The sequence below is a fragment of the Polypterus senegalus genome, chromosome 11, assembly GCF_016835505.1.
Source record: "Polypterus senegalus isolate Bchr_013 chromosome 11, ASM1683550v1, whole genome shotgun sequence".
NCBI lineage: Eukaryota > Metazoa > Chordata > Cladistia > Polypteriformes > Polypteridae > Polypterus > Polypterus senegalus.
In genome coordinates this window covers 150,956,318-150,980,077 of record NC_053164.1, presented here as the reverse complement: position 1 = coordinate 150,980,077, position 23,760 = coordinate 150,956,318, and the positions used below count along the sequence as shown (strand labels likewise).

The window sequence follows — 23,760 nt, the reverse complement described above, 5'->3', positions numbered from 1 at the left end:
CATTGTGTACAATATTGTGGTTTTTATTTTGTAATAAAGTATACAATATGTACTGTAATACTAACGGTAACATCTATTACATCTATTCTTTATCCTATCATGCTCACTCAAGACCACACATTACTCATCTTTCATCTGCTTTATCTTACTAAAATTCTTTACAGCTTTGTTGCTTGTCTTCACTATTTTAATAAAAATGATTCTCCCTCCATCTTTTTGTCTCTAATTTTTCATGCACCTCCTTCAAAGCTTGTGCCTTGTCTACCCACATCCCTTGGTCCTATATGCGTAACAGTGGATGTGTGTAGTCGCACAGCAGCGCAATCCTGAACCGTAAACACAGATTAAAAATTGGACAGATACTTGGACTGATGCATATCTGTAGAAGTGCTCATTACAATTGTAAGTTGAATGCAATTCATCTTTCTCTCCTTTCACCTGCTCTTACAAATGTGTGCGAATACAAGTTAAACGACTACACCACATTCGGCCATGCTAGTTTTCTCTCGGAGCATGCACAGATATCCCCCTGAATTAATTCCATAATTTTTAAAATTGGCACGAACTTCTGTGTGGTGTTTGCATTTTATTTATTTATTTTTTTTAATATATGATTCCTGCACTTGCGTTCTGAAATTTTCAAACGCAAAAGCATGTTTTTAAAATGTGTTGATGGAGTGCAGTATTATTTCCTCATGGATCAATTTTATATGTAGTTTTTACCACAGGTACGCATGAGTGCTATATGGACTTTTTCGAAACTTTAGTATTGTGTCTTCCCTAATAGTGTATGCTTGCTTTTCTCCTAGTATGACCAGTTTATTGGGTACTTAAGTCATTTAACAGATTACATTCCTGTTGTATGCAAAGGAAACAATTTTTTTTTTTTTTTCCTTGAAGTTTTTTATTCTTGACCAGTCTTGATGGTTCAGTCTTTTGAAGTAAACTTTTCCAGGTTTTCTTTTGTGTCAATGTTGATTGGCTTTGTGTTTGTTTAATTATGGTAATTTTGGCTTATCGTATGATTTTTCTATGTGTCAACTTCAGGTCATTTCTTTTTTTTATTTTAAGCATTTGAAAAACTGCGTATTAAATCGGTACACTTTTCACTTTGCATCGTGTGATTGGCCATGTCTAATAAGAAATCGATGTTGTCCCATCTTCCTCAGTTTGTAGTTAATAAATCTAAATGAGGTGAGAAGCTGCAGTATTATAACAGTCTCTGAATTTTTAAATTCAGCAATGGAAGAAGTTGATGTAAAATTAAGTAAACGTTTTAGTAGAAGTGAATTAATTTATAGTGTACTTATTACATTGTTTTTTATTTTGTTTGTATTAATCCCATAATTGTAAAAAATATTCACAAATTCATCACCACAAAGCTACTGCAAAGTAAAATTATGTTTAAAGAGGCATATTGATGACAAAGGCATTTTAAAATCTGGAATAAATTTTTCTTTTTCCTACCTTTTTGCTGCATTAAGTAAAATAATTTAACACTTAATTGGACAATGGACATTGCCTGAGTAATCTCCTAAAGTACCCATGCCCATTGCTGCTAAGACAATGAATATAGATTTCTTCTACTGGACAAAAACATTCTTGGCTTATGTCTTCAAGTAGCCAGATTCACTTTTTGATTTGTTTTTAGATATGTAGCGTTGTACAATCATTAAGTAGTTATAACTGAATCTTTTCTTTAATAACTTTTTCCATTAATTTTATCTGTGCTACACCTTTAAACTTCCTGGCCTATAGATACTCATCCTTTATGCAATAGAACATCATTTAGAATCTTTAGAGATTTCCCCAGTGTTCAGTGATTTCTTGAAAATGCGGATTAGTGATTTATACATTATAAACCTAAATATTTTAAGGCCTGTTGTAAAAAAAAAAAAAATATTGAAATCTAACTCCACTTCTCTTAAATTTCAGAGAAATTAGATCTTGGTACTCACACTTTTTAAAAAAAGCATGTCACAGTCTATCTGATCTAGGCCAAATAGCTACCCGGCCACCTTTCGAGCATTCTGCTATGTCAGTGATGAAGTTCTAATGCCGGGTCTGTCATTATTTGTGATGCCAACATAAGACTGGATTTTATTAGATAATTATCAATCCAGTAGTGTCAATAGACTGTGTACTAAGTTGTGAAACCAAAACGGTAATAGATTGTATTGAAGCCTGGGCATTTTTTTCCATGTTTATCCTTTGTGTTTGTCCTTAAGTTGGGATAGTATTGACAGTTTTAGGTAAACTATAACGTTAAAACACACTTTGAACTGTAACACAGAATGAGTAATCTCTGTTATGTCCTTACCCAAAACTTTATGTTGGAAACATTTTCACAAAATTAAATTACACATATCAGAACAAAACATTAATATTAGACTGAAAAACAGTCTAATGGGCATTTCTTAGTAAAAAAAAATCACATATTGGGTGTGTGGGACACATTTTTAGAGTACTGTGTTTTTAATATAGTTTTAGTATGCAGGGAATCTCTTTTGATTTACTTTCTTAAATATAGTTTTCCTACAGGCATAAATTAAGTTTTAATTTTAGTTGCTTTTTGTGAGGATTGTTTCCTGTGCTACGTATCGGTACTTTTGGTGACTTTGTACAGCCCTCACTTGTTGTAAGTAGTACCTATTGTGTGCGTGCTGACAGCATGAGCTGTTTCTAGCAGCCAGTTTGCTTGCATGTGGAGTGTTACTTGCATTGATTTTAAGTTGAGGTTGCAATGCAATCCCTACATTTTTTTCATATACTTTTTATCATTAATCTTTTATTGTTCTTTCAATTATTCTGTATAGTTACCCTTCTGTTTTAGGATTTAGGATATATATAATTTTGTTTGTTTAGTTCTGTATAGTTGCAGACTAATCTCAGCGCATGCGTTTTTCTGTTGTTGGTGCCATAGGTAGCCAAACCTGTGGAGGATCTTCATGAATAACGTAAATGGCATAGTCACTGATATATGGTAAGGTAGCAATATTTTGTTACAACTGAGTTGCCTTGAAAGTTTGCATATTCTAATCAATAAAGTTACCTAATAAAAGGTGTCATTTTGCTTTACTTCTCATTACATTCATAATGGCTAAAATTATAAAGTACCTTAGTACTACAGAACACAGACAGAAATTCACATCAGGGCATCAACATTCAGCGTCAGTAACAGTGCCTGCGGATGATTTTGCTAGTTGAATCCACATTCCTGGTCCTGAAAGATGTCGTAGAGGAAGATGAGCAGTGGAGCAAAGTGTACGTCATGACTTCTTTTTAAATGACTGAATCTCACAGCAGTGGTTTGCTTTTTGCTTTTCTAGCTTCTTAAAAAAAACATGAATGCTCTGTTCTATAATATGCATGCAATCTTAGGTTCCAGATCAATGCTCAGTAACATTTTTGCTTGAAAAATTGACATATTCAGTATCTCTTAAGGCTTTTTCTTTCACCTGTGGACCTGTGTTCCATTAGTCCTATTGTAAGCTCTACAAAAAGGCTACATTTTTTTTAAATTTGTAAAAAATGCTTCACTTCAGAACACATTTGCATGTGACAAATTAATATACTGTATATTGTAAGAAAATAATTTTGACTTGGAAGAATACCAAAGTTATCTTTTAATAGCCAAAACCTATTGCATTAAAATAACTTTAAAACGCATGTTTTTTGAAGCCTACCAATACTGTCAGCCATTATTAGTTTTGAGTGAGTAATACCTGTCTTTCCTCCATATCCCTATTTAGTGTTCCATCTTTAGTGTTTTGGATTTACAGTAGAACCATGATTAATTGTGCTCTGATTTACTGAGATTCTGCATTCTGAGGCAAATCTGCAAGTGTAGTACACTTTCTTATAATTCATACAAGCTTTGCTGTGATTATTGTACTGAGCATGTTGATACTATGATTTTTACCTCGGCTGTACCAAGAGAGCAGTTGAGAGGCTGGTGAGAGTGGGAATGTGGGCATGACTAACTCACCCGTTTTCCAACTGCACCCCTCGACTGTTTGTCAGTGTGTTGCCAGCATTGTCCATGTACACATGCACTACTGTTTCGTTCACTTAGGATTTTTATATGTTTCAAAATGCTGTGATGAACTGGCAGTGGGAACTGCAAAGTTGTGTTCTCTGGCTCAGACTTGTGTGCTTTGCGACGTGAATTAAATGGAGAGGTCCATCCAGCAGCCATGCAGAGCCCATCTCTGATCACTGTGAGTGGTGTGCTTCTGTGGTGATATCACCTAATCTCTCTTTGTGTCAGTCCCCACCTTCTCTACACAGTGTCACCAGTACTTTTTACCTGTTCATAGTACTAATCACATCCTAACTGAATTGAATTGCTGTGGACTTATACTACAAACCATCTCAGTTCGAAGATTTAGCACTGGAGTGAACTGCCTGTGATGAGCTGTGAACCAGCATTCCTTGGCTTAGAGGTGAGTGTTGTGGCATGAGCTAAATGGAGACCTCGATCTGTCAGTCGTGCAGAACCTGTGTCTCTGAGTGGTGTGCTTCCCTGGTGACAGTAGCTGATCTCTCTCCGAGTCAGTCCCCACCTTCTCTGCACTTGTAGCATTGGCCCAAATTACCATGGATAATTGAGGTTCTGCTGTATTAAATTTTTATTACATTTAAATTTTATTATAATGATTTTTTCACTTTTTATTAGTATTTATGGGTTTATTTGTGTATAGAGTATTCCGTATATCTTAGCTGTACGTTTTCCACTTTTGTTTTGTATTTCTGTTGTATTTTATTTTTTTATTTTAACTTGTGATATATATGCAAACCCTTTGTGAAAGTTTAGGAGTTTTTGATTTGTTTATTTGAATAAGTATGTTTAATTTTCATCAATATTTAGGATGCATTTTCATTTTTATATATTTTTATCGAATAAGCATTGACAATCAGTTTGCTTGTTTTGTAACAATACTTTGAGGGTTTCACCAAGTTTACTCAGCTAATAAATACTGATATTTACAGATACTTGTGACACATTATACAAAGTATTTCAGTTCGAAGCCCTTAAAAACGGAGGACAGGACTGTTGGGAGAGGCAGGTCTTCAGTTCAAAAGTCTGACCCTGTATGGAGGAGTATTTCCATTTTCCAGAGTTATTTATTTACCAGTATATTAGGAAAACATTTTTGTGTTTTGCACATCGTGAATATATGACTAGATGACTTCATGTGGATTATTTGACACTGTAAATGGGGATTTCATGGATGTTGTTGATATTGTTTGATGTTGTACAGCCCTGATCACCAAAGGCTCAAGTTCTATCAGTACAACAACAACATTTATTTATATATCACATTTTCATACAAAAAGTAGCTCAAAGTGCTTTACATAACGAAGAAAAAAAAATAAAAGACAAAATAAGAAATTAAAATAAGACATTAGTTAACATAGAAAAGGAGTAAGGTCCGATGGGCAGGGTGGACAGAAAATACAAAAAAAAAACTCCTGACGGCTGGAGAAAAAAATAAAATCTGCAGGCTTTCCAGGCCACGGGACCGCCCAGTCCCCTCTGGGAATTCTACCTAACATAAATGAAATAGTCCTCTTTGTAGTTAGGGTTCTCACGGAATCACTTGATGTTGATGGTCTTACAGACTTCTGGCTTTTAATCCATCCATCATTGTTGGAACATCACAGTGCTTTGAGTAGATGGTGGTGGCGCAAACCACCACCAAAAGGACACCGGAAAAGGAAACCGAAGAGAGAGTGGGGGTTAGTACAGATTTTAGAGCCACCAGGAATGGTTATTATAATGAGTTGGATATATAGAGTATCAGGATTTTAATTACAGTGAAGTTATGAGAAGGCCATGTTAAAGTAATGTGTTTCAGCAGTGTTTTAAAGTCCTCCACTGTATCAGCCTGCCGAATTCCTATTGGCTATTCCAGATTTTAGGTGCATAACAGCAGAAGGCCGCCTCACCACTTCTTTTAAGTTTTGTTCTTGGAATTCTAAGCAGACACTCATTTGAGGATCTGAGGTTACGATTTGGAATATAAGGTGTCAGACATTCCGATATATAAGATGGGCGGAGATTATTTAAGGCTTTATAAACCATATGCAGAATTTTAAAGTCAATCCTGAATGACACAGGTAACCAGTGTAGTGACATCAAAACTGGAGAGATGTGCTCAGTTTTTCTAGTTAGGATTCTAGCAGCTGCATTTTGCACTAGTTGCAAACGATTTATGTCTTTTTTGGGTAGCCCTGAGAGGAGTGTGTTACAGTAATCTAGTCGACTGAAAACATACGCGTAAACTAATTTCTCAGCATCTTTCAATGATATAAGAGGTCTAACTTTTGCTATGTTAAGTGAAAAAATGCTGTCCTAGTGATCTGATTAATATGCGATTTAAAATTCAGATTACAGTCAACAGTTACCCCTAAGCTTTTTACCTCTGTCCTGACTTTTAATCCTAATGTATCCAGTTTATTTCTAATAGCCTTATTGTATCCATTATTGCCAATCACTAAGATTTCAGTTTTCTCTTTATTTAACTTTAAAGTTACTATTCATCCATTCTGAGATACAAGTCAGACATTGTGTTAGTGAATCAAGAGAATCGGGGTCATCTGGTGCTATTGATAAATACAGCTGTGTGTCATCAGCATAGCTGTGGTAGCTCACATTGTGCCCTGAGATAATCTGACTTAACGGAAGCATGTAGATTGAGAAGAGCAGCGGACACAGTATAGAGCCTTGTGGAACACCATATTGGATATCATGTGTCTTTGAGTTATAATTACCACAACTAACAAAGAATTTTCTCCCTGCCAGGTAGGATTCAAACCAATTTAAGACACTGCCAGAGAGGCCTACCCATTGACTAAGGCAATTTCTAAGAATATTATGATCAATGGTGTCAAATGCGGCACTCAGATCTAAGAGGATGAGAACAGATAAACGGCCTCTGTCTGCATTTACCCGCAAGTCAGATGCAAACAGATAAATGGCCTACTTTAACGAGTGCAGTTTCTGTGCTGTGATTTGTTCTAAAACCCGACTGAAATTTATCAAGAATAGCATGTTTATTGAGGTGGTCATTTAACTGCATAATGACTGCCTTCTCCAGAATTTTACTTAAGAAAGGCAGGTTAGAGATGGGTCTAAAATTTTCAAGAGCTGAGGGATCGAGATTATGTTTCTTAAGTAGGGGTTTAACTACAGCAGTCTTCTAATAACGAATTTACTATGTCAAGAACATTATCAATTAGCACGCCCAATACTTCTTTGAAAAAATTTGTTGGTATTGGGTCAAGGACGCAGGTGGAGGGTTTCAGTTAAGAAATTATTTTATGTAAATCGGGTAAATCTATCCAAGTGAAAGAGTTTAATTTGTTTATAACGGAATGCTGGGGTTTAGGAGGATCCTTAGTGTTGGGGAGATATACTATGTTATTTCTAATATCATTAATTTAGAATAAAGTAGCATCTCTGTTCTTCATGAAAGCAAGAAATTAATTTTTTTCTATATTTTCACTACAAGCCACAAACGGTAACCAACGTATCAAAAATACCGTATATCATTTTTGGGTGGAGTATTCCTTTAAAGGGCTTTACACCCATAATATTTCCAGACTCATTGCAGTTTATTATATGTATTGTACCTTTTAGAATTCATCTGCTGTACTCCCGCAAACATCCCAGTTTACTTTTTGTTAACATGGTAACGCCAGATTAGGTAAAAGTCAGGGTCACGATGTAAAAAGATCTGTTTGTTCTCATTGATATGAGAATATCTAATGCATTAACTAATGTGGATTTTGGGTTATTTATCTAGGAATATAATTATCTGGTCAGATAACTTGTTACAATATACAGATTTGAGTATTAGAATTTATTTCAGCAATTAATTTGAAAAAGATCAAAAAACTACTAGTTTCATAGTGTAAAAACCTATTCTTCTGTAACTGTCTAGTCTGTCATTTGATCCTTCCATATACTTGTAATATATTTCTGTCTTGTGCCAGGTATTGAGAACGCACGTGATGGTGAGGGTTGGTGGAGGATGGGATACCCTGGAGCACTATCTTGACAAACATGACCCATGCCGCTGTGCAGCAATCTGTAAGTGTAAAGTGTGGAGATGAAAGTAATACACCTTTGTAGAGTCTGCATACTCCAATATTATCAGATATGCAGTTTAATGCTTTTAGACAGTAAATTTTGCAAATTTTCCAATATTTTAATGTTTTTATTTTATTCTGATTAAATCTCATACGTTCTTTTTCTTCCAGATACCAGAAATAAAAAGTTTTTAATCAGATTTTTAAAATATTCAAATTATATTAAAATATCAATGAAATGGTGTTAAGGGTATATGTCTCTTTCTTCTAGCTGAATCTGTAATTATACTTATATTGTTATAAATGCTGTGACAATTCAAAACATATTCTCATGTACATATAAACCCGTTTTTTAATTGACACCGGTACCTTCTTTTGGAGCCTTCATTCTTCATTCTGCTTCTTCCACTTTCTCTTAACTTGAATCAAGAATTTATGTCCCTCTTTAACAGTCCATTGAGGTCAGTTTTTACATTGCATATAATTTCTGTTGCATCATGGCCATGTGTATTTGATAGTTGTTGAAGATGGCTCAGTCTTTCATCTTTTTATACTGCAGCTTGTTATAGACTGCTTTAATGGACTGTTTCCCTTCAGTTTCTACTGCTTGGTGTAATGCTGTTTTATTTATTAAATTTGTAACCGGTAATTATAATAAATAATAACTTCAGGTAATCCTCTGCTTTAATAAGAGGGACTTAAGTATCTAAAAGGTGTGCCCCATACAGAAGAATTGATGATGGATTATAATGATTCTATTGATTAATGTTTTTTAATCCTGCTCTGTGATACTGCTATAGGTACATAAGTAATCTTTGATACATAGAAAACAAAATGAGAATGGCATTAACATAAGATGGGTTAGTAGAAAGGCATTACAGGAAGATTGCTCGGAGCACAATTTACAGTACTGTATATCTGCTATAATTGTTCAATATGAGAATAATCAGTTTATACTGTCTATAACTGGTCAAGGTTGTACTCTGATGTTTAAAATCAGCATTATGTTTATATTTGATACGGTACTGTGTTTTTATGAATCTGTATTAAAAAAAGTAATCTTTTTATTTTATACGTTTTTTTGATACTTAATTGTTAATTCGGTGTATTTTTGCTGTGTTAATGTAAAATGATATAACCCAGTTGCTATTTCATTTTTTAACTTGTATTGTTTTAATAGTGTCATGTAACTGGCCCTGAAGAATAACCGCTGTTTTCGAAATGCATCATCCAATACACTACATTTCATTTGTATTACAATCTGTCATTTCTGATCATTTAGAAAGGTTTTGTCTTGATGCTGTAAAATCTACTTTAACCTGCTTACACCAGGAGTGAAGTACTTGTTTGCTTGCATTTCGGTATTGGACAGTAAAAAGTAGCCTATCTGTATAGCTTTATAAGGCATGGAGGCCCTCAAGCATGTTTTAGTTCATCCATTACTAACAGCTAACACAACACAGAAAACAAGCTCTCTTGTGGCAAAGATTCTGTAGGGTTCATGGAAGGATTCTCAACCAGCCTATGTGTGTTTTGTGAAATACAGCCACATCCCTTGGAGTTTCTAGTGGGGATGCTTCTGGAATATGGGGTACCGGTACCAGAAAGCTTGGTTTGCATTGCTTGCAGTAAGTCAGACTTCTTCCCAGTGGGTGTCAGACTCAACCAGGGCTGCCCTCTGTCAGTGATTCGGATCATAATTATTATGAACAATAAATAATTTTTTAAGCAATTAGATTCAACCATAACCTCATTTATTTGGAACTCAAAACATCCACGTATCCAAAGAGCGACCCTACAAAGACCTAAGGCAGAAGGTGGCATGGGTCTACCTAACTTTCAGTTTTATTACTGGGCAGCAAACATACAAGCTATAAAAACCTGGACACAAATAGATGAACATACACAGGCCTTGTCCACAATAGAAGTAGAATCCTGCAGTACTTCTTTATATTCCCTGCTCTGTGCCCCAACAAATGTAAGTTATCGCCAATATACTAATAATCCAATTGTGCTTCACTCACTCAGAATATGGAACCAATGTAGAAAGCATTTTAAGATGGAGAATCTTTTATCTGTGGCACCTCTGCACCTTTTTCAACCCTTGGAAACCTATGCAGTTTTTAATATCTGGAAAACCTTTGGGATTAAATTGCTTAGAGATCTTTAGACAACATCTTTGCATCCTTTGAACAATTACATTCCAAATTTATTGGACACATTTCTTTCATTACCTTCAAATTAGAAACTTTGTGAAACAGAACCTGCCCGATTTTCCTCATCTCACACCCTCCTCTATGCTGGAAAAAATATTGCTCAGTTTGGCGGACTCAGACAGCATTTCTGCATTATATAAAATTATTTTACAGTCCCTCCCTTTCAAAGGTCCAAGAGGACAATGGAGAAAAACATCTCTCACTCAACATAACAGAAAAGGAGTGGAAAGCGTCAATGCAGAGAATTCACTCGTGCTCCATATGCGCAAAGCATACAATTTTTCAACTCAAAACTATATATTGAGCACATCTGTCTCGCTTAAAATTGTCCAAAATGTTTCCAGGGCAAGATCTAACCTGTGAATGCTGCAATCAAGTCCCAACCTCAGTGGGTCACATGTTTTGGGCCTGCACCAAATTAACATCATTCTGGACAAAACATTTTAATTGCCTTTCAGACAGCCTTGGACTCACAATCCCTCCTAACCCATTAACCGCTGTGTTTGGGGTTCTTCCAGATGGGCTTAAAGTGGAGAAGGACAAACAAACTCTGATTGCCTTCACTGCACTATTGGCACGCAGACTTATTTTGCTAAACTGGAAGAATCCTAACTCTCCTCTTTTAAGTCAGTGGGTAATTGATGTTTTATACTATTTGAAATTGGCAAAAATCAAATTCTCAGTTAGAGGATCTGTGCAGAACTTTTTCAAAACCTGGCAGGATCTAATCAATAACATTTTAGATTAAGCTCTTAAAGCACTGAGGAAACAGATTCTCTTCCAATTTCTTTTTCTTCTCCATTTATCTGTATCCGCCTATTAAACTCATACATTTATGTATTTTTACAAGCTTTAAGTTTTACCCCGTTGGCCATGCGGTCTTTCTTAGGGGTAGGGGTTGATTTGTTTTCAATCCTATTTTTTGTAAAAATTGATCTATTTGTATTGAATGATTTCAATAAAATCAATAAAATTAAAAGAAAATAATAATTATTATGGACAGAATTTTTGGCACAGCCAAGAATTGGAGAATGTCTAGTTTGGTGACATCCGGATTGCATCTCTAATTTTTGTAGCTGAAGTGGTCCTGCTATCTTCACTGGGGTATGACCTCAGACATGCAATGGGGTGGTTTGCAGCAAGTGTCTGGGATGAGGGTCAGCACCTCCAGGGGTGAAGTGCCCTCTCCAGGTTGGGAATAAGGTGCTGCCTCAAGCAGAGGAGTTTAAGTGTCTTAGGGTTTTGCTCATTAGTGAGGGATGAAGGGAGCAGGAGATTGACAGGTGGATCAGAGCAGTGTCTGCAGTCATGTGGACGTTGTACTGGTCAGTAGTGGGGAAAAGAGAGTTGAGGAGGAAAAAAAAAGCCCTCGATTTATTGGTTGATCTACATTCCAGCTCCCACCTATGGGCATGAGCTTTGGGTAGTGACCAAAAGAACTAGATTGCAAATACAAGTGGGAGAAATTAGCTTCCTTCACAAGGTTTTTGGGCTTAGAGATGGAAAGAGGAGTGCAGAATTTATAGTTTAAAGCAGAGCTGCCGCTCCTCCATGTCAGCTGCCAGTTGAGAATATTCAGGCATCCTATTAGGATGCCTCCCTGAGGAGGTGTTTCTAGCTTGTCAAACTAGGAGGAGACTTTGTGCTAGACCCAGGACACGCTGAAGAGATTATGTCTCTCAGCTAGAATGGGAATGCTTCTGGTATCCCCCAGAGCAGTTTGATGAGGTGGCAGGGAAAAGTGACGTCTGTGCATCATTACTCATACAGCTTCCCCCTCAACCTGGTACTGGATAAATAACAAAAAATGGATGGATAGGTAGACTTTCAGGTCCCCAGAGATTGCCATATTTTTGTGCTTGATGCCATTTTGGTACAGTATATGCTGGTATACCTGGGTCATAAAAACTGTTATGCCAGAGTGTTTATAGTCTATAACTCGGCAATTAACATTATTACATCATCAAAACTTCTCATCAAGCTCTAGATACAGCTCTAACTCTAATTTGCCGAAGGCATGAGAAAGCATGCCTGGTTACAAATAATAATGATACAACTTAATGAAAGGATGGTTTTCTTTCTGAATGGTTTGGTGCAAGGACAATTATCACTACAATAATGCCAATAAAGCCAACTAACTTATTATAGACTTAAGGAAGTGGCAGGAAGACACTGTCACTTTTCTGTTATTTCTGTTCTTGCAATTGTTAAAGGATCATTGGCAGTTGCACTTATAAATTCAAGGGTGGTTTTAACCCTTGTATCCTAATACTATAAGGGTAAATCAAAAAGTAAAGGCAATTGAAAAATTACATGGTAACCCCAACAGACAGAAGCTGATGCAATATAACACAATGGCTTGTGGGTAGTTTAAATACGTACAGTGTAGCACAGTGCTCTGACATTGTTTTAGTTTTCTTTGGACAGAGGGTGTGAAAACTGAACTTTTTTTGTTCAGTAAGGAAGTGAAAACCACAGAAACCTTTATGAATGGGTAGAAAGGTATGAAACAGAAAGAAAATGTGTAACTGATGAAGTTTGATCTGGTTAACCATCAGCCTATGGCACACACACAAGCCCTCATCGACTTGGTGAATGCCTTCATCAGAGAAGACCAACAGATTAATTTGTCCACTGTTTGCTGTGCATTTGGATATTAGCTATGGATCTGCACATCATAGTACATGATAATTTTAACTTTGCACAAGATGTGTACACAAGCAGCTTACTGATCAGCATAAGCCAACATCTTTTGGTCAATTTGAGCAGGTTTCACTCCCACTGTCTAAAGAAAACTCACTAGGGTACATTGTTCAACAACATTCTTTTGACCTTGGTTTCAAATGACTAACAATAGAGAGCTGCTTTGTTATTGTATATGTAACTTTTGAATTTAATGTTCACTTTTTGCTTTTTTGTTTTATTTATAATTTGACCCGTCATATTACTGTGAAGTAGTCTGTTGGAGATGTGAACATAAGAATATTATCATATTTGTAAGTTTGTTACTTTCACTTAAACATTTAAAAACTGTTTTGGTTTAATTAGTATGAGCTCAAATGAAGAGGCCGGATAATGAGAATATTCATTTATTTTTTTTTATGTATATCCCATTATTCAGCTCATCGTTACCAGCAAACAAAATTAAGTGCCTTTACAACTCAGAGGATAAGCAACTCCTATTTAACCTCAACGCCTAATGCTGGCTTCAACTGGAGACCTGATGGTATGCCGGACAGACGCTCTCTAGACCCACCTGTCATAAGCCCCGCCCAGCGAGAAAACAAATCTAAGGAGCGGGATTTGAATGTGGGATCAGGAGAACGCAGTAGACGTACTGGACTGACATCTTTATCTCGGAGGTCACAGCGTGACAGATCAGAGCCCCGGGTGTTAACATTTCACAGGTTTGTTTAAGAAAAGAAAAAAAAAAAAGTATTATTTTAGTCATCCTATTCTAAATGCTCCATAGATTAGCAAAGAATTATTTGAAAAAAAATCATTGAGCATAAATAACCAAGTAACAATTATAAATTGTAAGGACTCAGGTTGTTTCATTAATAGTACATCTTTTGGTGGAGTGCCTAAATAAGTATAATCTTTGAAGACCATTTTTCAAATTTCACAATGTCCTCATCAGTCAATATAGTTTTACTCTATGTAGAGTTCAATAATACGCACTATATTGTAGAGAGCAACCTAGTTGCTAAATGAAACATAAGGCAGGAACTGGCAATATCTAACAATCATTTTATTTTAAGTATTGTGAACAAATTATTAAAGTTTGAAACAAGGAGCTTGTTGAAAAAAGACAATGTATTTGAAAACTTGCGAGGTTTATTTTACTTTTAATTAATAACTCAAGGGTACAAAACAGGTTGTATGTTTGCAAAACGTTGTGCAGGTGTATTTTCAGGTTAAAATGTGCTGCTAAATGTAGTTGACACTGTATTTGAATGCCTATTCCTGAAATCATATTTAAATCCAGAGTTTGTCCAGTTGAAACTGGAATATGCTGTTGCACTGCAACTCATGTGGTTAATGTACTGTATTAGTAAAAACTAAACACATTTGATTGTTTTAAACAGCCAGATAAATGGATGCACCAAAGTATTAAGTGTTTTTTTTTCCTCTTTCTTTTCAAAAGCAAATATAAAGTAACTTCTCCCAGCAGTGGGGTGTAAAATTAAAATCTGCTAGTTCATACCTTTTTTATAAAGGTGTTTTTATGAACCAGCTTTAAAATCAAAATGTACTGAAAATATAGTTTTAAGAGAATTATTTCCTTTGTTGCTGAATACTGTGTATATATGCAGTATGTATAGACAAATAGTGAAAAATGAGTGATGTTGTACTGCTTTTTCAAACAGAAAACTCTGAGTTTTTTATCTTCAGAGTGTGGCGTATAAATCCTATAGTTCAGAACTAATATATTCAAAATGTAATAAGTTACTTATACTGGAAAGTATAATTAAGGCAAAGAAAAATTAATTAAAATTGGGAAGTCCCATCCTTTTTCCAATATGGGCTTGTCATGACATACACCATAGACTGTGTGGATACCCTAAACCATCTTTACAAACCTATAAATTGAAAAGTGTAAGCTGTTTCTCCTTCAGACCATAGAATCACATTAAAAGTAAAAATTAATTGTTGTACTTGTAGAACTACTATGCACTTTGATGTGAGAACAAAACCTATTGTACACCGATTATTTTTATAAATTAATTTTAAAATTAAGTACATTTTTCATTTTATACATTTTAAAGTTAAAAATTAAACAATGTGCAAGTTTGAATGATTTCAGAGTTTTGTAAATAACAAACCAATTAGATTGCAATCCTGGTGTATTCTTTACTTTTTTTAATATCAATAGTAAATGAGTCAAGGACTTTTCTTAAACATGTTGTAATGGGCTTTGCAAAAATCATATGTTTGTAGTATGATTAGCCAAAAATTAAGCCTCCGTTATTCATATTAAAATAAGTATACAGGTGGGCCCACCTTATCTGCGAGTATATGATTCCAGGATGCCCCGTGGATGTGTAAAAACTGCAGATGCACAGGTCTTATATAAAAGCATAAAGACTGTTGTGCACATAAGTGAATTTGAATAGTGTAAAAGTGTCAATTTTATTAATGAGCTAACTGTACAAAAAACCATATACAGTAGGCTGATCCTGGGTTTAAATTGTAAAACAAAATTTGTAAAATGCCACAACACTAGAATATCTGAAATGACACAGTAGTGAAATTAGTGTGAGAACATACAATTGACATTGTTTTACATTCAAACTTCTTGACTTCAGATGAAAAAATAAAAAAAATATATATATATATATATATATATATATACTGCTCAAAAGAATTAAAGGAACACTTTTTAATCAGAGTATAGCATAAAGTCAATAAAACTTATGGGATATTAATCTGGTCAGTTAAGTAGCAGAGGGGGTTGTTAATCAGTTTCAGCTGCTGTGGTGTTAATGAAATTAACAACAGATGCACTAGAGGGGCAACAATGAGATGACCCCCAAAACAGGAATGGTTTAACAGGTGGAGGCCACTGACATTTTTCCCTCCTCATCTTTTCTGACTGTTTCTTCCCTAGTTTTGCATTTGGCTACAGTCAGTGTCACTACTGGTAGCATGAGGCGATACCTGGACCCTACAGAGGTTGCACAGGTAGTCCAACTTCTCCAGGATGGCACATAAATACGTGTCATTGCCAGAAGGTTTGCTGTGTCTCCCTGCACAGTCTCAAGGGCATGGAGGAGATTCTAGGAGACAAGCAGTTACTCTAGGAGAGCTGGAGAGGGCCATAGAAGGTTCATAACCCATCAGCAGGACCAGTATCTGCTCCTTTGGGCAAGGAGGAACAGGATGAGAAATGCCAGAGCCCTACAAAATGACCTCCAGCAGGCCACTGGTGTGAATGTCTCTGACCAAACAACCAGAAAGACTTCATGAGGGTGACCCAAGGGCCCCATGTCCTCTAATGGGCCCTGAGCTCACTGCCCAGCAGCATGCAGCTCGATTGGCATTCGCCATAGAATACCGGAATTGGCAGATGCACCACTGGTGCCCTGTGCTTTTTACAGACGAGAGCAGGTTCACCCTGAGCACGTGACAGAAGTGAAAGGGTCTGGAGAAGCCATGGAGAAGATTATGCTGCCTGTAACATCATTCAGCATGAGCAGTTTGGTGGTGGGTTAATGATTGTCTGGGGAGGCATATCCATGGAGGGTCACACAGACCGCTACAGGCTTGACAAAGGCACCTTGGCTGCCATTAGGTATCAGGATGAAATCCTTGGACCCATTGTCAGACCCTATGGTGGTACAGTGGCTCCTGGTGCACGACAATTCCTGGCCTCATGTGGTGAGAGTATGCAGGCAGTTCCTGGAGGATGAAGGAATTGATACCATTGACTGGCCACCACACTTTCCTGACCTAAATCCAATAGAACACCTCTGGGACATTGTTTTGGTCCATCCAATGCCACCAGGTTGCACCTCAGACTGTCCAGGAGCTCAGTGATGTCCTGGTCCAGATCTGGGAGGAGATCCCCCACAACATCATCTGCCATCTCATTAGAAGCATGCACCGATGTTGTCAGGCATGTATACAAGAACATGTGGTTTGTGTAAACCTGCAGCTTCCAAAGCAGAGAGGTTTAAATACTTATGTAAGTCCTAACATTTGAGTTTTTCTCCTATAGTTAAATACTGTATGTACAGAAAATTGTTTATTTTGACTTTGGAAATGTATTGTTACAGCATAACCGTTCACATTAAAAATACTGAATTGATAAATGTGTACAAATTTTCTAGCATGCATAAAATTATAATGACTTGCAAAGGGATTAAATATGTTGGCACACCGCTTATAGTAATGTGTTCTAATAGCCTAGTTTTATAGGTGGTATTACAATCCTAATTCCAATGAAGTTTGGACATTGTGTAAAACGTAAATAAAAACAGAATACAATGATTTGCAAATCCTTTTAACCTATATTCAATTGAATACACTACAAATTCAAAATATCGAATGTTCAAACTGATAAACTTTATTGTTGTTTTGCAAATCTTCATTTATTTTGAATTTGATGCCTGCAACACGTTCCAAAAAAGCTGGGATGGGGCATGTTTACCACTGTGTTATATCACCTTTCCTATTAAAAACACTCAATAAGTATCTGGAAACTGAGGACACTAGTTGTTGAAGCTGTGTAGGTGGAATTCTTTCCCATTCTTGCTTGATGTACAACTTCAGTTGCTCAACAGTCCGGGGTCTCCGTTGTCGTATTTTGCTCTTCATAATGCGCCACACATTTTCAATTGGAGACAGGTCTGGACTGCAGGCAGGCCAATCTAGTAACCGCACTCTTTTACTGCGAAGCCACGCTGTTGTAATACATGCAGAATGTGGCTTCGCATTGTCCTGCTGAAATAAGCAGGGATGTCCCTGAAAAAGACATCGCTTAGATGGCAGCATATGTTGCTCCAACACCTGTATGTACCTTTCAGCATTAATGGTGCCTTCACAGATGTTCAGGTTACCCATGCCATGGGCACTAACACACCCCCATACCATCGGAGATGCTGGCTTTTGAACTTTGCACTGATTACAATCTGGATGGTCCTTTTCCTCTTTGGCCCGGAGGACACGACGTCCATGATTTTCAAAAACAATTTGAATTGTGGACTCGCCAGACCAGAGCACACTTTTCCACTGCGTCAGTCCATCTCAGATGAGGTCGGGCCCAGAGAAGCCGGCGGCGTTTCTGGGTGGTGTTGATATATGGCTTTCACTTTGCATGGTAGAGTTATAACTTGCACTTGTAGATGTAGCGACGAACTGTGTTAACTGACAATGGTTTTCTGAAGTATTCCTGAGCCCACATGGTAATATCCTTTACAGAATGATGTCAGTTTTTAATGCAGTGCCGCCTGAGGGATCAAAGGTCATGGGCATCCAGTGTTGGCATTCGGCCTTGCCGCTTACGTGCAGAGATTTCTCCAGATTCTCTGAATCTTTTGATGATATTATGAACAGTAGATGATGAAATCCCTAGATTCCTTGCAATTGTATGTTAAGAAACATTGTTATTAAACTGCTGGACTGTTTGCCCATGCAGTTGTTCACAAAGTGGTGAACCTCACCCCATCCTTGTTTGTGAACGACTGAGCCTTTTGGGGATGCTCCTTTATAGCCAATCATTACAAACACCTGTTTCAAATTAACCTGTTCACCTGTGGAATGTTTAAACAGGTGTTTTTTGAACATTCCTCAACTTTCCCAGTCTTTTGCTGCCCCGTCCCAGCTTTTTTGGAACGTGTTGCAGGCATCAAATTCAAAATGAGTGAAGATTTGCAAAACAACAAAGTTTATCAGTTTGAACATTAGCTTGTCTTCGTAGTGTATTCATTTGAATATAGGTTGAAAAGGATTTGCAAATCATTGTATTCTGTTTTTATTTACATTTTACACAACATCCCAACTTCATTGGAATTGGGGTTGTACAAAGATGGACATCAGGAGCATAGAGTAACACATCAGAAAGGTTCATATAATAAATAGAACTACTTTGTGGCTTGCTATGGTATATACGGGACGATCCATGTAAAATTGTGATTTATTGTTCTGTTTTCACTGCTTTTGGTAATTTATGCAAGAAATAAAGCCCTTATAAAAAATATCTTCCTTGCTAAAATCACTGTATTTACCAGTCTTTCCTCCATGGTTTTTAAGCTCCACATGGAAATTGTTCTGTGAAAGGCAGCAGTGTTTCTGTCGTAGGCTTTGTGATACTGTATAGAATCTGTATTTAAAAAAAAAAAAAAAAGTCGCTGTAAAATCACTTTAAAATCTGCTTTTTATACTTTGTTCTTATATCTTCTGCAGAACTGAAAGTTATTCTGAAAGTTCCCGTTTTTCATAGTTTGTGAGACTATAGCAACTTTAGAATTAAATATACTAAACGTAAAACAGAAACTACACTTGATTTATATTTTTGTCTGTTTGTTCTATAAGTTGTCTTTTGGTTAGTACAATATTAATTTATCTGTAGCTACAACAGAAATTAAGCATATATGAAAATGTTTTACTATTTTAAAGAGAGAATTTTACTAAAAAAATAGAAAATTCAAGTAAAACCCAGGGACCAGACATTTACCAAAGAGCTTTCAAAGAGAGTAGTGCGTTTTCCCAGTGAATAAATGTTGTTCTGTTTAGCAGTAGTTTGTGTTTACTGTCTAATTTAAGATGCAATACCTGTACAGTAAAAACCTGTATTTTATTAAATAGGTTAAAATAATAGGATGTTGTACCATATTAGCCATTATGGATGTGGTGAGAATTTAAGCAAAATAACACTTTTTATTGGCTAACTAGAAAGATTACAAAAAACCTTGCCTGAAGAAGGGGCCTGAGTCGCCTCGAAAGCTTGTATTTTGTAATCTTTCCAGTTAGCCAATAAAAGGTGTCATTTTCCATAACTTCTCACTAAATAGGTTAAATAAATGAATATGTGCAGTAGATTAATAGATTTCTTTGAAGGCTTGTAAGTAGCCTGTAATTTGCAGATAGCATTGAGTAAGATCGATTATCTAGAATTGAAGAGATGGTTCTGGGTATTTGCAGATGATGATGCATATTAAGTTTTCCATTAAAAATGTAGTTAATAAAAGTAATTACATAATAGATTATGTAGCTGGAGTTTATATTGTATAATGCACTGATGTGGCCACAGTTTTGATAGTTTTTGTTCTGCATATTGCAAGAACAGTGTAACAGTGATGGAAAAGTGATTGCAGGCCTGTAGATTTGTGAACAATGAAAAGGATCCGAAGGGATTGAATATGTTCAGCATATAATTAAGGGAACCAGTCCTGTAGGTGCCAAATTCGTCTGAACAGTATTTTCATGCCAGCATATTGATTTTACAGCGTTTTCAATAGTAACTAATCCTGTTTCTGTAAGTGTCCCAGTTTATAACAGACTAAGCACTAAAATGTTTTGCTATTCCTCATGCTGTGTGAAAAGCTAGTCATATACTGGGTGAAACTCCAACAGTACAGTGCTCTGTTAAAGCTTAGGAGTATCTGAATTTCGGCCTTATCCTCTTAGGAGGGTACAGCTGTAGATCTGAAACCTTGTCCAGTGGAAGCCTGTTTCTGAAGGCCAAAATCTGATGAATTTAGTGTAATTGTCAATTTTCTAGTTTTTTTTTTAATAATACAGAGTTTAGTTATGAAAAACTAACTTTAGGGGAGTGTATTCCGTGAATAAGTCCTGCAGTGCCTGCCACCTGAAACCTATCCTTTAAATCTTTGTACTGTACCAGGTTGCCATTTTTGTCAGTACCTTTCATCCTTATTAGTTAAATCACCCTTCCTCAGAATCCCTTGTGGGTCACTGATCCAGAGAGAGATGTATTTCTTTTCCTGAATCATCACAGAGCTGTGTTTTATCTAAAATGGTACTGTTCTCATAGGAGACTTCATTAGGATATATACCTAACTCCAAAACTCTTCCTTTCTAGCATCGCATTTTTTAAATTTATTTTTTAAGTCGTTTAACTAAAGCATATCTTGAAATATTTCAAATAAATTTTGTAAAAATAATTTCTAAATGGGACATTATATATTTTTAAATTTTGCAGGTCGAAAGAGCCTTCAACTCCAGCTCCACGGAAACTGTCATTGGAAAGTGAATCCTCCTTTCCCTCTTTAAGAGTCACTGGGGATCCACCATGCAGTACTACACCTAAGAAGAAAGGTGAAGCAGTGATTCTTATGGTGAACAGAAAAGAAGGAAAACATGTCATCGAAAGGGCAGGAGCAGTACAGACTGCCATTCCACATCGAGCTCACAGCAAAACCCGTAGCCAGTCTCAAGATTGTAGCTTGGTATCTGGGCCCATGTCTTTAGATACTTTGGCCTCAAATGGAAATTCAACATACTTGGAAAGAGGAAGATCTCCAGTTATTACTAGGCCTAAAAGATCATTAACATCTGGTTTTCAGAATACTCCTCCTAAACTAAACATGAATAAAGCTAAACCCATTAGTGAGATTATATTACCAAAAGGTACAGACATGAAACAGAGTGAAGCCAATGGCATCTGTATTGAAGGTAAACGAAAAGCTGATATTAAATCAAAACACAATACACAGGTTGCTGTAGATAAGTCTTATGTCTCTCCAGGAAAGCAAATGCAGGCAATCTTAAATCAAAGTGACATACACTGTAAAAGCTTAGAAGCGACACCAAAATTAATAAAAAGCAAGCAGATTATTTTGAAAACAAATGAACCATCATCTAGAAGATTAACTGGCAGCAGTGACCGAAAATTACAGAGTAACTTGGTCAATGCAAGCTCCAAAGGTTTGGATATAACTATTCAAATTCCATCTACTTTAGACACTAATAATAAAAATGACCTGAACCAAAGTCTTGAAGCAGAGATTTTAGCAAATACTCAGGCTGGGACGTGCTCGTTTACTGGTTTTTCAGCAAAGCACTCCCAACATCATGTGACTGATCACAATGTGACAGATTCTGCTTACTCTTCAAGTTCTTCCACATCCTCCTTAAATATTTCAAGCAAAAGGAGTACAGTTCTGGACCTTTATGATCCAAAGGTTACATCCGTTATATCACATGCTCCCTTAGCTGAATATAGTGTAGATCAAACAGAACAGGTTCATAATCCTAGTTGTTACAGTTCTTCTTCGATGCAGTCGGGTCAAGTGACTGGTCCTATTGAAAGCAAGAGTTTACTACCAAAAAGTAATTTGAAGAGTAACAATATATTTAGCCACAAGGAGAAACTAAAAAAAGATGAGAAAAATTTAAAATCAGCTGAGTTGGGATATCTTAAACCTGATAGATCTTTGTATGATGGGGATTGCCATAATAAGTATATGACATACAAAATAAATTCAAAAATCTGCCTAGATTCTGACCATCTTCAACAAAACATTCAGATGATTACTTGTGAGAACAAGGAGTCAATTTTAGAACCTCAAGACGAGTTTGCACTCATCCAGCAGGAGGAGGACTTTCAGTTATCTGTTTCAGAAGATGGCTTATACCCTGACTCTTCAAGTGAAGATGACTCCAGTTCTTGTATGAGTTTAACTAATTCACATTGTGAAAGCATCTCTGCTGAGGACCTTGACACTAAATCAACAGTGGTTTTACGGGCTAAGAAGTCTTTAAAGAAGCCTGAAAGAGTTCCATCAATGTACAAGATGAAGCTGCGTCCTAAAATTCGCCCACGTACTGACAATCGGCCAGAAAAAGGTCCCTCTCGAATTCCTACACCAGTTAGCCACCACTAGGTTTTCTGTCTATATTTATTCAAAACTGAGCACAAGAATTAATTCTTTTAATTAAAAACTTCAGAAAAATCACAGAAAGAACCAATAAGAATTGTTTTGCTCCAACCCTCTACGTTTTAGCATTTGGTCAGATGTTAAATACATTATTTTCTGTGATGTTGCCTAGTAACGTCTAACCAGATAGCACATAAAGGGGTTTAGAATAAGATTTTGATTACAGTACATTTCCTGCTTTTTTTTTTTTGCCTTTTGAGTTTGGGTGCAATACAGTATATACATATGCTTTTTATCATATTTAAATGTTTAGGGAGCTGGGTATTTTTAATTGTTTCCCCCAGAACAGCATTCAGGATAATTGCCTTTCAGAGTGGCTTAACTTACATAAAACTGTCTTGCTCAAATATTTGGTTTGATGGGTTTACCTGCTTGTTGGAACACAGTTTGGTAAATTCATGTCTCTGACATATGCTGAGGAACAAAAATAAATGTTTGGTTTTTCATTTTTAGTTCAGTATTCTCATGTGGTTTTCAAATATCAGTTAATCATATACTCTGGAGCAGCTAATGTGTGATACCTTTCCTTGCATGCAAAATAAATATATATATATAGAGATATATATATATATATATATATATATATATATATATATATAGAGAGAGAGAGAGAGAGAGAGAGAGAGAGAGAGAGAGAGAGAGAGAGAGAGAGAGAGAGAGAGAGAGAGAGAGAGAGAGAGAGAGAGAGAGAGAGAGAGAGAGAGAGAGAGAGAGATCACAGATATGCTGTGACTTGTTGTAAATAATGTTTATTTTAAAAATTGATTATGTTCCTAAATCTAGAATGATTTTGAAATGAAATGGATATTTTAAAGCAAATTGTTCTGTCCAATACACATTCACAAAAGAATACTACTATATTATCAAACTAAGGATTTCAGCAATTAAAATCTGAGCCATTCAAGCTTTCATTAAAGGCTAGTTGTTCTAGCCTTTAGTAACCATAATGAAATGTGTCTTTCCTCCAGCTGAAATCGGGATTTTTAGGTATATTATTGTGTAGTGCAAGCTAGAGAAAGCTTGAACCTATGGCTTTCAAACAG

General features: G+C 36.2%; 1 protein-coding gene across 1 annotated transcript in view; it reads left to right on the top strand.

Moving 5' to 3' along the window:
• Positions 1 to 23,169, top strand: part of gas2l1 (growth arrest-specific 2 like 1) — an 83,437-nt gene extending 60,268 nt beyond the window's left edge. Inside the window, exons 4-6 of the mRNA XM_039769901.1 lie at positions 8,002 to 8,098; positions 13,435 to 13,720; positions 20,980 to 23,169. Of these exons, the coding sequence (XP_039625835.1) occupies positions 8,002 to 8,098; positions 13,435 to 13,720; positions 20,980 to 22,663 (2,067 nt within the window). The 3' untranslated portion in view covers positions 22,664 to 23,169. The remainder of the gene's footprint in view (positions 1 to 8,001; positions 8,099 to 13,434; positions 13,721 to 20,979) is intronic.
• The last annotated feature ends 591 nt before the right edge of the window (positions 23,170 to 23,760 follow it).